This window comes from Thunnus maccoyii, chromosome 2, assembly GCF_910596095.1.
Source record: "Thunnus maccoyii chromosome 2, fThuMac1.1, whole genome shotgun sequence".
Classification (NCBI taxonomy): domain Eukaryota; kingdom Metazoa; phylum Chordata; class Actinopteri; order Scombriformes; family Scombridae; genus Thunnus; species Thunnus maccoyii.
Genome location: NC_056534.1, coordinates 31,016,963 through 31,034,149, shown reverse-complemented (window position 1 = coordinate 31,034,149; position 17,187 = coordinate 31,016,963). Strand labels below are relative to the sequence as shown.

At 39.8% G+C, this 17,187-nt stretch overlaps 1 protein-coding gene across 1 annotated transcript in view; it reads right to left on the bottom strand.

Annotated features, from left to right (window-relative positions):
- LOC121905209 overlaps positions 1 to 17,187 on the bottom strand; it is a 76,009-nt gene that overhangs the window by 27,472 nt on the left and 31,350 nt on the right. Inside the window, exons 16-17 of the mRNA XM_042423294.1 lie at positions 16,854 to 16,877; positions 13,574 to 13,598 (exon numbers count right to left, since the gene is read on the bottom strand). Coding sequence (XP_042279228.1) covers positions 13,574 to 13,598; positions 16,854 to 16,877 — 49 coding nt within the window. The remainder of the gene's footprint in view (positions 1 to 13,573; positions 13,599 to 16,853; positions 16,878 to 17,187) is intronic.

Here is a 17,187-nt window from a genome sequence, read left to right as displayed (position 1 = left end):
TTTGTGGGACAGGTTTGGGAGAGTGGAGGTGGATCTGTTCACCTCACAACGAGATGCACAGCATGTGCTATTGTTCTCCATGGGCACATGAGATGATCCCCCATTGGGAGTAGATGCTTTCCCTCACCAATTGTGGCCCAAAGCTCTCCTTTATGCTTTCTGGTGCGCATTCAGGAGGAGAGTACTGTAGCCATTCTGGTGGCCCAAGAACGCACAGGTGCATCATGGTTCCTGAGATGATATAGCTGCTATCGGGGAAGCCACGGCAACTCCTGTGGCACAGAAACGCACTCTCACAGCTAGACAGCTTGTCCTACACCTCCCAGAGATAGGCCAGTGGTTATGGGCCTTTCCCCTGAACAGGAGTGCTTGGAGGGATTAAGGTTGTCCCCTGCAGTGGTATGGACTATCCAGGGTGCAAGATTCGGTGCACCGGCATAAATGTTCACAATGCAATTGCCTTGATTAAAAAAAGTATGCACCTGATACAATTTGAGATGAACTTGTGATGCATGGTTTCTAAGATTTTTGCATCGGTAAAATCCAATTTATTTATTTTATTTTATTAGTGGAGGCCCTATGCCTTTATTATTTAGAAATGTGACCAATAATTTGTGACCAGTAATTTGATATTTGAATTGATTCCTCCGCTCTAAACTGTTTCTGAAGTGTGCTAGCATGCTACAGCTAAGTGGTGTGCTGCCAAAACGTTCCAGGTGGAACTTGTGCTCCAGAATTATTGTTCCGCACGTCAGAGTATCTGGATTATTAAACTATTTTGACAGTAATTGTTTGGGTGACGGAGCATAACCATGTAAATTTGAAACAGAGGCCTGTTTGTGAAAGGTCCAAGTGTTTTTTTCGAGGTCAAAAAGAAACAGCATAAATTAGATGCTTACTGAGTTGCAGTACTAGAGAAACAAATATGTAAATAAAAATGGCACTTTTTTAGTTCATTCATGATTTGCTGTATGCTTAAGAAATAAAATCAAACTCTCTGTACCATATTGAATTGCATAGCATCATTCTTTGGCATCAAATCGTATCACATTAAATTGCATTGTGTTGAATCAAATTGTGTCTATTGTATCGCAATAAGGTTGAATTGTATTGTAATGCATTGGTAGTTGCTTCATATGTATCTTTAATGTATCAGATCATTGGCAATGCATCAAGGTGCATATTGCATTGGCCTCAGTGATGGAGGTGCACATCCCTAGTAACAACGCATTATGTAATAACAACGCATTATGCAATAACTCAACAAAATGTAATCAATTTCCATTTCATTATGTAACACATTTTGTAATAATCTGCTGAATTTTGTAATAAACAGCCTGAATGCAATATGTAATAAATGTTGTAAAAAACAGTTGCATAACAAAAGACCAATATGGAACAGTAAATTCTTTCAAATTCTTTATTTTCTCAATGCCCAATTATGGTATGTTTAGGCAAAGACCATGTACCATGATGTAGTGGTCAACAACACTATGGATGAACATTTAGACTTTAGAACATTAAGTATTATCTTTAATTATGTTTAAGTATTTAAGTAATTAAGTGATGACCCGCTGTACCTTCTGAGCCACAGCCTGATAAATCAGCTGCCATGTGTGTACTGCATGGAACACATATTGTCTTTCAACAATCAACATCAATTGTTGCCTTATGAATGTGTTGTTACAGGACGTGCACATACTGTATATATGCACAATTGTGTGTGTGTGTCCTGACATTTGTGTGTACCAGTACTTAGACACTGTACAACACTGAGTGTTATACTGACACAAACATCTATTTCTTGTCACAGCCCAGCTTCTAGGCTGCGACAAAAATGGGAGACCGGTTTTAGGGCCCACCATAGCACAGAATCTGCCTTGCTCAAATTAATAATAATAAAAATAATAATAACTTTATTTGTTTAGCACTTTTCAAAACGCAGTTACAAAGAGCTTTACAGAATAAGATAAAATACACAGTCACGATAAAAAGCAAGAACATAAATAAAAACAAAATTTGACTTTTGATGAAGATCTGAATGAAAACATTCTTAGATGTGGTTCAACTATCCTCAGTTTTGCCATACTTGAAAAAAGTATCATAACCTGTGTAAATTCACTATTAATTGGTCAACAGATTCAGATTTTATGAAAGTACAGCTGGATAGAACCAACTGGGGGGTAAGCCTGAGTTGTGCTTCTGAATACTGCCATTCACCTTCAATAAAAAGTCTTTTTGTCAAACGTGTCTCTTGTTGGAAAAATATGTCAAGCACAAATGGATCATGTATAAAACAAATTGTTAATGGAGTAGGTGACAAAAGTTTAAGAGAGTTATTGATAATAAATAAAGATCTCAAGAACACTGAAAATTGCCTGATAAACTTAGGACAACACTCTCAGCCCATTAATATAGAATGGAGAAAGAATGTCTCTCCGCCTCAATTATTCAAATTACCTCTACAAGAAATAATGGAGAATTGTGTATTAGCTGCATGGGTACAATCAAAACAAATAATAAACACAGAACTAACCATTTGGGAAGTCCATGCACATACAGAAGTAATGCAAAAAAACGTACACTAAATGGGAAGTTGTGATCTGACAATTTCCCTATTACATATTGGAAGCCATAGCCATGATTGGAGCCTTCAAATCAGAATATTCCATGAGCATTGATTTATCCTTTAATATAGCGTGCGAAAAAGAACTGTGTTCTAAAATAGTGGATCAAGGTAACTGGATAAATGTTGCTGATTCTTTGCAATGGGAATTTGTGACCACTGTGCTTTATAAGATAGAGCAGGGTAGAACTAGGCCAACTAATCAATGCTAACAAGAAGAATTATATAGTTTAAAACCAGACTATCATCCATTTAAGTCAAGCAATCTTACAGTCACTCATGAAATGGAAAATTGTCTACTAGCAGCAGTTGTAACAATAATGCCATATCAACATACTAACAATGTTTGCAGACTCAAGGGGATGCTGTATAGAGATGATAGCCAAGGGATGTGGACCATAGCAATCCAGACTCCTTCTGGACAATGGCCATTAGGTAAAACAACCGAACTAGAAAGGTGTGTACCTCCTGAACCAGGCTATCAAATTTAATCCATAGATGTAAACATCGGTTACTACGAGAAAGAATGCTTGTTCGACAGACTAGATCAACAGTGGATGTCTAAAGATTAGGCAAAAGCATATTGGCCTGGCCCACTTAGAAAGTCGAAAGGTAGAGTTTGAGATCTGAAAAATTGTGCATTGACCTTCCATACAGATAAATTGCAAAATAGAGAATTGGGAAAAAGCATCTTGACCTCTCATATATCACCACAAGATCTTAGAACCCTTCATAATGGCACAAATTCCACAATCAAAAGAACCTCCATTTGAACCTCACTGCACTTTGCAATTTTTCGCAAAAAAACAGTGAAAGAAGAAATGAACTTTGGCTTAAAGATCAACCATTGCATGTGAAACTCAATTCAGCAGCTATTATCATAGGTAAACAGGGTGCTGCGTTAGCAGTATCTGAGAACAAATAAGTAAAAAATCAATCGAAAATAAAACATGCCATTCCTAATATTACCCTAAGAGTAAATCCAGATTATGAGTCAAAACATCTTGGCCCCATGATAAGACAAGCACAAGAGCAGGAATGGAATGCAACAAAATGCCCGCTGTTCTAGCCAAAATAAAAACTATTTCAAAATTATGACATCTTTTTCTGCATTGGCTGAACCCCAAACAGTCAGATTACCTACCTAGATGCAGATGGTGGTAGAGCAAAAAGACTTGTTTAAAGACGTGTTACAGAGGTACCACCTCAGTTATGGTCAAAACATGACACAGATATAGGGCTTATAAAATATGCTCAACCAGTAGAAATACTGCTTAAGCCAGCATGTGCTCCTCCCAAAATACAACAGTACCCTATGAAATCAGAAGCAAAACATTGCAAAAACAATAGAAAGATTGTTAAAAGCAGAAGTACTTATCCACACTCAATCTGAAGCCAATACTCCAATATTTCCAGTGTTGAACGCAGATAAATCAAAGTACCGGCTGGTACATGATTTACGAGCAGTAAATAAAGTAGTGTGAGATTATGATGCAGATGTGCCAAATCCACACACACATTTGACAAATGTGCCACCAACTTCAAAATATTAAAAATATTACATTGTCATTGATCTCTGCTCTGCATTTTTCAGTGTACCTCTGAGCTCACTACAGCTACACTACACCCTGAGAAACATGATAAAAGCTGCAGGTGCTGAAAAACTTTAGGCACCATTAATATCGACTGAAGAGGGAGAACAGGCCTTTCATTCAATTAAGTGTCTCCTCCAATAAGCTCCAGCACTGGCACTACCAAATTATGATAAACCGTTTCATCTTTTGTTTCCCACCGACTTCAACGTGCCACAGCAGTTCTCACACAAGTCACAGGTATTGGAGGAAAAAAGCAACCAATGGCCTACTACTCAACTGCTCTGTCTTCAGTAGGGCAAGGTCTGCCTTCCTGATATCAGATATTGGCAGCTGCACATTTGATGTATGAGAGGGAATCCTCCATCACTATGGGTTATGACATCCATACACATCACAAACTTGCAAATTTAATTAAAAAGAGCAAATTTGTGTTAACTAATCAAAGACTGCAAACATATACCAGAGTTTTGCAATATCCAGATGTAACTCTCAAATCTTGTACCACAGTTAACCCCGTAGATTTGGTACCTCTACCCCATGAAGGGGAACCTCATGACTGTGAGGCAGAAGTGAAAGCTTTTGTTAAAATGAGATCTGACCTAAGTGCTAGCCCACGTCCATTAGCTCAACTCACATTCTTTGTTGATGGGTCCTGTTATTGAGGTATTGAAGGTCTAAAACAGGATATGCTGTTGTTCAACTTAATTTTGATAACACTATGGTAACCAGAAAAGCAGAACAATGTGTACAACCTCGCTCCGCACAGTTGGCGGAACTAATAGCCTTGACTGAAGCATGCAAATTGGCTAAAAAATAACACTGTAAACATATGCACTGACTCTGTATATGCTCATAGCGTTTGCCACCTTTATGGAGCAACCTGGAAAGCAAGAGGGTTCAAAAAGACAGATGGCTCACCAATTCAATACCTTGATCAAGGCATAGCACTCATGGAGGGTATGATGCTTCCACACAAAATAGCAATAATAAAGTGTCAAGCTCATAAAAAAACTGCTGCTACCTCAGATCCAAAAGCTGTGATGGTGTTAATGACTGAATTTACAAGTGAAATTACTTCTAAAGATTTGTGTGACATTCAAGAAGCAGTATCACAAGCTAAAAAAAAGTTATGGAAACAAAGGGGTATATCTCAAGGTCCAGATAAATTATGGAGAAACCATGATGGATTGTTGGTTTCTACTACTGATCTTCTTTCTCTTGTCATACCTGATGCACATGGTGTTGACCATTGCACAAGGGGGAGGTAATAACAAGAATAACAACAAAAATGGGATTATGGTCTCCTAAACTGCAGGCACATGTAGATGCAATTTTGGGAAGATGTGTGACATATATAAAGAACAACATTTGAAAAGCAATAACCACTCCAATTTGGCACACACCAATACCAGAAGGCCCTTTTAAACACTTAACAATGGATTATGTCGATATGATTAAACCGGTACAGGGAAAGAGGCACTTGTTCGTCATAGAGGACAGATTCAACTGCTGGGTCAAAGCAGTTCCTGCAAAACAAAACAATGCTGAGCTGCGGTAAAATTCCTATGTAGGGAAGTAATTCCAAGATTCGGCGTACCCAACATAATTAGCTCTGACAATGGAAGGGAGTTTATTGATAAAACAGTAAAAGGGATTTACCAAAAGCTAGGGATAGAACAAAGACTAGGATGTGTTTATCTGCCACAGTCACAAGGAATGGTTGACAAAGTGAAAGGGGTATTAAAAGCAAAGCTGGTACAAATCTGTGATCACACTAACTTTAATTGAATAGACGCATTGCCTTTGGCACTCATGGCTTACAGAAGCAGCACTAACTGTAAAACGCAACTAACACTGCATGAAATGCTTGGAGATGACCCATGCCTGCTCCAGCATATAGACATGTGCAGAAAGGTCCTATATTGGATGTCTTAGAAAAAAAAAAAAAAAAAGTTTAGCAACAGATTGCTAACATACACCGAGCTATCTTTTTGTGTGAAAAAAAGACGGAGAAGGTGCCAAAGGAAGCTGAGACACCATCCATCCAGCCTGGGGATCGGGTGTTCGTGAGTCTTTCGACAGAGGTGGAATGGGCCTCGATGAGAAGGACAATTCGAGGTGGTCCGATCCACAGGCACAGCGGTCCAGGTGAAAGGTTCATCTATGTGGTATCACCTTAACCACTGCACCAAAGCTCCTCCTGGAGGAGGTGAACCAACTGAACGAGCTACCAGCGGAACGGAGGAGAGCACGAGAGATGAGGAGCCTCGAGAAGGCACATCGGAAAGAGTGCCCGAGTGTAAGGATGAATCAGACTCAGGGGCTCCAACGGATAGTGGTCCTGGTTCTGGCAACATGTGCTCTGTACATGGCACCACCTCCATTAGCTCAATTACTGACCAACCCACAAAACCAGGACCATCCATGAAACCTGACCCCAGCCACAACCCTTGCCAACAACCCCAACCAACCCACCACAATTTCCAACTTCTCAAACCCCAACCATGGTGATCTCACAGACGAATTCCCAATCGTCAACTTCACCAACCTCGACCATGGCAGTTGGTAAGGTGTTGGGGGACCCGAAGAGGGGAGGAGAGGAATACAGCAGCAAAATAAATGTTAGCAGTCACATTACCATCTCACCAAATATGTCATGTATAGCCTCAGTTGTAGCAGGAGCAATTCCTACTTTAACTAAGACTTATCAGGAGCAGATAACTATAAAAGCATCAAATATAGGATTAGATATAGGATTAGGTCAACATCCGGTTGCAATCTCAGATAATATTTACCATATTTATCTTCAAGCTGCTCGCATTTACACCACATTGATCTGCCTTGAAGATAGGTGCACTGTACAGGACTCTCCTTGGAAGATAGGAAGTATTTCTGGTAGACTTATAGAAAGAATGAATAGCTTGAAGAGACCAATAGGATTGCTAAATGTTGAATCTGACTTCCCTGATGTTACATATGATTCTTTGACATTTGATGAAGATCTGAATGAACAAATTATTAGATGTGGTTAAACTATCCACAGTTCTGCCATACCTGAACAAAAGTCTCAAAACGTGTGTAAATTCACTATTACTTGGTCAATAGATTCCGATATTATTAAAGTACAGCTGAATAGAACCAACTGGAGGGTAAGCCTGAGTTCTGCTTCTGAATATTGTCATTCGCCTTCAATAAACAGTCTTTTTGTCAAAGATGTCTCTTGATGGAAAAATGTGTGTCAAGCACAAATGGATAATGTACAAAAACAAATTGTGACTGGAGTAGGTGACAAAGGTTTAGGAGAGTTATTGATAATAAATAAAGATCTCGAGAACACTGAAAATTGCCTGATAAACTTAGGACAACACTCTCAGCCCATTAATATAGAATGGAGCCTCAATTATTCAAATTACCTCTACAAGAAATAATGGAGAGTTGTGTATTAGCTGCCTGGGCACAATCAAAACAAATAATAAACAGAACTAACCATTTGGGAAGTCCGTGCATATACAGAAGTAATGCAAAAACACGTACACTAAATGGGAAGTTGTGATCTGACAATTTCCCTATTACATATTGGAAGCCATAGCCATGATTGGAGCCTTCAAAATCAGAATATTCCACGAGCATTGATTTGTCCTTTAACAAAGCATGCGAAAAAGAACTGTGTTCTAAAATAGTGGATCAAGGTAACTGGATAAATGTTGCTGATTCTTTGCAATGGGAATTTGTGACCACTGTACTTTATAAGATAGAGCAGGGTAGAACTAGGCCAACTAATCAATGCTAACAAGAAGAATTATATAGTTTAAAACCAGACTATCATCCATTTAAGTCAAGCAATCTTACAGTCACTCATGAAATGGAAAATTGTCTACTAGCAGCAGTTGTAACAATAATGCCATATCAACATACTAACAATGTTTGCAGACTCAAGGGGATGCTGTATAGAGATGATAGCCAAGGGGACGTGGACCATAGCAATCCAGACTCCTTCTGGACAATGGACATTAGATCAAACAACTGAACTAGAAAGGTGTGTACCTCCCAAACCAGTCTATGAAATTTATTCCATAGATGTAAACATAGGTTGCTACGAGAATGAATGCATGTTCGACAGACTAGATCAACAGTGGATGTCTAAAGATCAGGCAAAAGCATATTGACCCGGCCCACGTAGAGAGTCGATAGGTAGAGTTCGGGATCTTAAAAGTTGTCTAAAAATTGTACTCCAATATTTCCAGTGTTGAAAGCAGATAAATCAAAGTACCAGCTGGTACATGATTTACGAGCCGTAAACGAAGTAGTGCAAGACTATGATGCAGATGTGCCAAATCCACACACCAACTTGTAAATATTACACTGTCATTGATCTCTGCTCTGCATTTTTCAGTGTACCTCTGAGCTCTAGATCTTAGCACCTGTTTGCTTTCACCTACCGAAGGCAGCAGAACAAATACACACACATGCCACAAGGGTTTAAACATTCACCACATGTATTTAATAAAGTGGTTAAAGAAGAGTTACATGCACTAAAACACAAAGTTAGCAGCACTGTTATCCAGTATGTTGACAATCTGATCATCTGTTCAGATTCACAGGAGCAGTGTCATGAGGACTCTATAACATGCTCATTGAGTGAGAGTGACAGTTTACTGCAAGAATTGGCCAAAGGAGGGCATAGGGCCTCTCAACAGAAGTTGCAGTACTCAGTCAGTCAGTCCAAAGTTGAATATTTGGCCCAAGTATTGCAAGATGGCACTAAAAGTATCTCGCCATCTCATCTTAAGGGCATATCTGCAGCTCCCAAACCAATTACTGTCCAACAGATGATGACGTTTCTGGGGATTGAAAATTATATATTATATAATTATAGTACTACACCCCTGAGAAACATGATAAAAGCTACAGGTACTGACAAACTTCGGGCACCATTAATATGGACTGAAGAGGGAGAACAGGCCTTTAATGCAATAAAGTGTCTCCTCCAACAAGCTCCAGCACTGGCACTACCAAATTATGATAAACCGTTTCATCTTTTGTTTCCCACCGACTTCAACGTGCCACAGCAGTTCTCACACAAGTTACAGGTATTGGAGGAAAAAAGCAACCAATGGCCTACTACTCAACTGCTCTGTCTTCAGTAGGGCAAGGTCTGCCTTCCTGATATCAGGTATTGGCAGCTGCACATTTGATGTATGAGAGGGAATCCTCCATCACTATGGGTTATGACATCCATACACATCACAAACTTGCAAATTTAATGAAAAAGTGCAAATTTGTGTTAACTAATCAAAGACTGCAAACATATACCAGAGTTTTGCAATATCCAGATGTAACTGTCAAATCTTGTACCACAGCTAACCCCGCAGATTTGGTACCTCTACCCCATGAAGGGGAACCTCATGACTGTGAGGCAGGAGTGAAAGCTTTTGTTAAAATGAGATCTGACCTAAGTGCTAGCCCAAGTCCATTAGCTCAACTCACATTCTTTGTTGATGGGTCCTGTTATTGAGGTATTGAAGGTCTAAAACAGGATATGCTGTTGTTCAACTTAATTTTGATAACACTATGGCAACCAGAAAAGCAGAACAATGTATACAACTATGCACCGTACAGTTGGCGGAACTAATAGCCTTGACTGAAGCATGCAAATTGGCTAAAAGTAACACTGTAAACATATGCACTGACTCTGTATATGCTCATAGCGTTTGCCACCTTTATGGAGCAACTTGGAAAGCAAGAGGGTTCAAAAAGACAGATGGCTCACCAATTCAACACCGTGATCAAGTCATAGCACTCATGGAGGGTATGATGCTTCCACACAAAATAGCAATAATTAAAACTGCAAGCAGTGTTGAATGGGCCTTCACACCCTTGCGCACGTCGGAGTGCAGTGCAGTCCAACGGCTTCTGTCACAAGCATGTAGATGTTGTCAGACCTGGGCTGACAGGTCTGACTTTAAAAACATGTTAAGTTTGGTGCAGATTGGAGCATGTACAATAAACTTATAGCAAGTTCCTGTGTCATGGCAAAACATCAAAACTCAACGGTATGAGGATGAGAATTTTCTGCAGGGTGAGACATGTCTGTCTTGCTCACACCTGTGGCATCAAAATTATGCAAGTTTTGGGCCCTTTCACTGTAATTTCAATTAATAATTTGAAAACTTTTGAGTTTGTGTGTAAAACAAATTGATTTCCTAATTTTCATCAAGTTTATTTTTACAAAAGTAAAGACTATTAACCCGCATGACCTGGTCAAAGTTTGATTGAAATGTGTATTGCCAGGTGTGGAGAGACAATAAGTAACTGCGGCTGGACACAGAAAAATACTCATATATTTGAATGGAGAGCGTGAGCGAACCGCTAGGTGCTTGAGCCCTAATAAAGGAAAAACAGCAGTACAGAGCGACAAATTTTAGTTTTGATTTTATTTTTCTGACACAGACAGAAACACAAAAATGCTGGAACGGGCCTCAATGAGAAGGATCATTAGAGGTGGTCCAATCCACAGGCACAACGGTCCAGGTGAAAGGTTCACCTACGTGGTATCACCTTAACCACTGCACCAAAGCCCCTCCTGGAGGAGGTGAGCCAACTGAAGGAGCTACCAATGGAATGGAGGAGAGCATGAGAGATGAGGAGCCTCAAGGGGGCACATTGGAAAGAGCGCCCGAGTGTAAGGATGAATCAGACTCAGGGGCTCCAACAGATAATGGTCCTGGTTCTGGCAACATGTGCACTGTATATGGCACCACCTTCATCAGCTCAACTACTGACCAACCTACAAAACCAGGACCACCCACAAAACCTGACCCAACCAACCCACCACAACTTCCAACTTCTCAGACCCTGACCATGGCGATCTCACAGCTGAATTCCCAACCGTCAATTTCACCAACCTCGACCATGGTAGTTGGTAAGGTGTTGGGGGACCCGAAGGGTGGAGGGGAGCAATACAGCAGCAAAATTAATGTTAGCAGCCACATCACCATCTCACCAAATATGTCATGTATAGCCTCAGTTGTAGCAGGAGCAATTCCTACTTTAACTCAAATATAGGATTAGAAACAGGATTATGTCAACATTGGGTTGTAATCTCAGAGAATGTTTGCCATATTGATCCTTAAGCTGCCTGTATTTATACCACATTGATCTGCCTTGAAGATATGTGCACTGTACAGGAGTCTCCTTTGAAGATAGGAAGTATTTCTGGTAGACTTATAGAAAGAATAAATATCTTACAGAGACCAATAGGATTGCTAAATGTTGAACTGACTTCCCTATTGTTATATATATATATGATTCTTTGACTTTTGATGAAGATCTGAATGAACAAATTCTTAGATGTGGTTCAACTATCCTCAGTTTTGACATACCTGAACAAAAGTGTCATAACGTGTGTAAATTCACTAATACTTTTAACAGATTCAGATGTTATGAAAGTACAGCTGGATAGAACCAACTGGAGGGTAAGCCTGAATTCTGTTTCTGAATACTGTCATTCACCTTCAATAAACAGTCTTTTTGTCAAATGTGTCTCTTGTTGGAAAAATATGTGTCAAGCACAAATGGATCATGTACAAAAACAAATTGTGACTGGGGTAGGTGACAAAAATTTAGGAGAGTTATTGATAATAAAGATCTCGAGAACACTGAAAATAAACTTAGGACAACACTCTCAGCCCATTAATATAGAATGGAGAAAGAATGTCTCTCCGCCTCAATTATTCAAATTACCTCTACAAGAAATAATGGAGAATTGTGTATTAGCTGCATGAGCACAATCAAAACAAATAATAAACACAGAACTAACCATTTGGGAAGTCCGTGCACATACAGAAGTAATGCAAAAAAACGTACACTAAATGGGAAGTTGTGATCTGACAATTTCCCTATTACATATTGGAAGCCATAGCCATGATTGGAGCCTTCAAATCAGAATATTCCATGAGCATTGATTTATCCTTTAATATAGCGTGCACAAAAGAACTATGTTCTAAAATAGTGGATCAAGGTAATTGGATAAATGTTGCTGATTCTTTGCAATGGGAATTTGTGACCACTGTACTTTATAAGATAGAGCAGGGTAGAACTAGGCCAACTAATCAATGCTAACAAGAAGAATTATATAGTTTAAAACCAGACTATCATCCATTTAAGTCAAGCAATCTTACAGTCACTCATGAAATGGAAAATTGTCTACTAGCAGCAGTTGTAACAATAATGCCATATCAACATACTAACAATGTTTGCAGACTCAAGGGGATGCTGTATAGAGATGATAGCCAAGGGAAGTGGACCATAGCAATCCAGACTCCTTCTGGACAATGGCCATTAGGTAAAACAACCGAACTAGAAAGGTGTGTACCTCCTGAACCAGGATATCAAATTTATTCCATAGATGTAAACATAGGTTGCTACGAGAATGAATGCATGTATAGACTAGATCAACAGCGGATGTCTAAAGATCAGGCAAAAGCATATTGACCTGGCCCACTTAGAGAGTCAATAGGTAGAGTTCAGGATCTTAAAAGTTGTCTAAAAATTGTACTCCAATATTTCCAGTGTTGAAAGCATATAAATCCAAGTACCAGCTGGTACATGATTTACGAGCCGTAAACGAAGTAGTGCAAGACTATGATGCAGATGTGCCAAATCCACACAGTCTTGACAAATGTGCCACCAACTTGTAAATATTACACTGTCATTGATCTCTGCTCTGCATTTTTCAGTGTACCTCTGAGCTCTAGATCTCAGGTCCTGTTTGCTTTCACCTAATGAGGGCAGCAGTAAATGTACACATGAATGCCACAGGGGTTTAAACATTCACCACATGTGTTTAATAAAGTGCTGAAAGAAGATTTACATGCACTAAAACACAAAGTTAGTAGCACTGTAATTCAGTATGATCTGATCATCTGTTCAGATTCACAGGAGCAGTGTCACAAAGACTCCATAACAGTACTGCAGGAATTGGCCAAAGGAGGGCATCAGGCCTCTCAACAGAAGTTGCAGTACTGTCAGTCCAAAGTTGAATATTTGGCCCGAGTATTGCAAGACGGCACTAAAAGTATCTGGCTATGAGCATATGCAGAGTCAGTGCATATGTTTACAGTATTAGTTTTAGCCGATATGCATGCTTCAGTCAAGGCTATTAGTTCCGCTAACTGTGCGGGGCATGGTTGTACACGTTGTTCTGCTTTTCTGGTTACCATAGTGTTATCAAAAAGAAGTTGAACAACAGCATATCCTGCTTTTAGACCTTCAATACTGGATGTGTGATCCACAGTGGCTACAGTCCACCCCAGTCAGGATTACCACCAAAAAATAACAAAGGTAAAACAACAAAGTAGCAAGCTCTTCAAACCTGCCTGGTGGCGTCAGGGTGCTTAAAACTGAAACTCCAAGCTACTGAAGCAGTTACCCAGTCAAAAGCACAAGTAAACAAGCAGCAACAATGAAAAATGATCTAACAAAAGAGATAATCACTACACACAAACACCTTTACTTCACCTCATGTATGCTCAGCTCCTGGACGAGCTCCCATCTGTTACGCCCCACTCTTGATCCGCCCTAGGGGGGCGAACAGCAATCCACTATTTACTCAAAGTAAAACCCCAACACCTTATAAAATACCCAAACCATGGGATTTATTAACAAAACATTCAAAGCAACCATGATACTACATGACGACTATAAACAATCAAAATACAACAGAAAAACTAAATAACATAAAATCCCAGTTTGAGAGGCAAGATCAGCAGTCCACAAACAAAAAGCCTCTCTCTCTGCAACAGGAACCTGGAGAATCAACCTTTCCTCCCTGGCCAGGTGCACCTCATTGTGGACTGATTCAGGGTGCCTTTCATTATGCTAATTCTGTGCTTCCTCATGTCCTCTCTCCTCCATGACCTGGAAACCGATCTCCCTCCGCCATCGTGGAGGATCTTCCAATCCCTTAAATGCACCTGGAGGAGGCGAGGAGAGAGGAGAGAGGAGAGAGGAAGGAAACACAGGTGTATCCTACACAGAAATGTTTTAACAGATGGCAACACTCCTTTGATCCAAAGTGTGTATTGATTGGTCAGCTGATCTGATGGGACAGTAAACAGTCGGGCTGTTATTGTAATACAGCAGATCAGGAAAATACTTGTGGAGAAGGAATGAAAGCACCAACAGCAGCTTCTCATAGTTTATTTATTTATAAAAATAAAGATTACTGAATCATGAATCAATCATAAAAACACTCCACAAAAAAACACTATTTTTCTTCATGAGCCAAAAGGCTTATCCTTTCTTCTTCTCCGTTTCAATGTGTCTCAGCTCTATCAGGAAAATATGATGCTGCACATCTGTGTGTCTCCTATAAAATAATCCTGAGCCTGAAAAGCACGTCAGACTTTCACAAACTAAATAAGCAACATTTTATTTACGTTTTATAACATATTCTGCAGGCTACAGCTGTATCTATTGTTCCTTTATGTTGGTTCTGTGCTTTCAGTAATACATAGATTTAAATTGTCTATTTGTGTCTTATTCTGTGACAGCCAGAAGCTGCTATAGATCTATAATCAAATGATAAATTGGAGCAGTTATCAGGTGTTTTCCTTCCAGCTATCAATATGTAGAAATTATTAAGTAACAGTGTAAAGTGTTCAATAATTGTACATGAATTTTAAATGCAAACTTTAGAGTTTTAACTGCTTACTTACTTAGTAATTTCTATTGCTGACTTATTCATATTTGACATTTAGGGTGGTGTGCTACTACTACTTTTCATCTCCTCAAAATGACGCTGGAGTGAGCGAGAGCATCCCGTTTGATAAAATAAATTCCTCTGTCCTCGTGTCTCTTACTCGCATCTCTCTCTCATCCTTGCTGGGAGGAGCTAAGGCGTGAGGAAGAGACATGAGTGAGGGAAGCGAGGAGATACATTAGCATAATGAAAAGCACCCTAAGTATAGATGACCTGGGCAGAGCAATAGACAGGAGAGGAAAAGGACAAAAAACACAGGCAACACATACAGTATTCATTTTGGCAAAAAATAAAAGTCAGACTAAGAGTGTGTCTTCTGCAGAGCAGAGACGAGCCCCCACCACTGCCAAGGGGTTCTCATTTTATTACCTTGCGAGGCAGCGGGATTCATAAGATCATGTGAGAATCCATCTTGTCAGGCTTCAAGTTATGTGCTTGTGTCACCAATCAGTGCCGCAAATCCAGCTGCCTCACAAGGTAAGACGGTGATAGACAGATGGTTCATCCAATGAACCAATCAACTGTATAAGAATAAGAATAAGTATTTTTTGGAAGTGCCTGCTCTTTTCCAAACAGTTTCCATGGACAACTTCTCAGATGGTTCTGTGTAACAAACCATCTAGCATGTCAGTTACTCGTTTTATGCAGCAAACAGCACCAGCAGGGGCACTTGGGCCTGTTTGTATTGTTGTTGTTTCCACCCCCTTAGTACCCCCTTTATCAGGCCCCTACCACTCTATTTGGCTACTGGGAGTTTTAAAAGCTCTAGCCTGTGTATTCGTGAATGCGTGAATGTTGTCACACACTATCAAGTTAACGATCAAGGTGATATGTTTTTTTTTAATCTAGCTAGGAGATAAAGTGGAGAGAAAGTATGAATTGGGTGCATTAAAATGCAAGGCGCGAGAGGGACGGATAATCAAGCTAATGTTACTGCTAGCACTACTAGCCTAACAGCCAGACTGTCCAACCTCATTTTGCTGTAGCGGGACATAAACATTGACAAAGACAAAGTGAATGGCAGGTTTGCCACCATAAAGGAGTGGAGAATGAAGTTTTAAAAAAGGGACAGTGATATGAACAAAGTTCGTTAACCTGTTTGGATTATTTTGTTCTATGGAGGATGGTGGAATACACAAATGGACTACACTAAACTACATGCTGAGTAGGGACAATAACTGCTGTGTCTATTTTATGCTTGAATAGCCCTTGTACAGTGTTGTAGACCGCCGTGTCTATGTTATGTTTATTGTTATTCCCTTGTAAGCAAGACATAGTACTGAGACAGCGCACCTGGCCTGTTGCTGTCTATCATCCATCAATCGATGCATGTAGAGTGCTGTGTGCTGTTCTCAGTGCTGAAACATTTGGGCACGACTGACAACCTGTTTTCTTTTTTTGTTCTTCAGAACAAGCGTGTCTAACAAAGTAGCTTCACTGTATGTTTTCTTAGACATACAATAAGCAAGCAAGCAAAGTTTATTTATATAGCACTTTTCACAGACACCAGTCACAAAGTGCTTCACAGTCAAAGAAAATAAAATCAAATACAATCAAAAAAATAAAAACAAAGACACCAGATAAAATATACAAGGAGAGCGGACAAAATAGACAAATTAAAATATAAAATACCACACACTATCCAAATGCCTGTCTGAGCAGATGGGTTTTTAGCTGCTTTTTAAAAAAGTCCACAGTATCCATGGACCTTAAGCCTATTGGGAGACTATGCCAGAGCTTGGGGGCTGCCAACTGGAATGCACAATCTCCCTGAGTCTTAAAATGTGTACAAGGTAGATTTAGAAATCCCTGGGTGGAGGACCTAAGAGCTTGGTTTGTGGTGTAGGGGTGTAGAAGGTCCATAATATACTGTGGAGCCTGGCCATGTAGGGCTCTATAAGTGAGCACCAAAATTTTAAAATGAATTCTAAAATGAACTGGAAGTCAGTGCAGTGAGATTAAAATAGGAGTTATATGTGACCATCTGTTGGATCGGGGTAAGTTGGTCTGCTTTGGATGGAGATAAGAGACCGGTGGATTGGGCGGCATCAATGAGAGGTATTTTTCCAACGAAGAGACAGGACACAGTTTACTGGCTGCTCAAACATAAATCCCTGCAGGCTCTCTTTGTTTCTTTTGCCAGCATCTTTGTGGTTTTTTGTGCATTCGTTGAATGACAGTGCTGCATATTTCTGACCATTTTC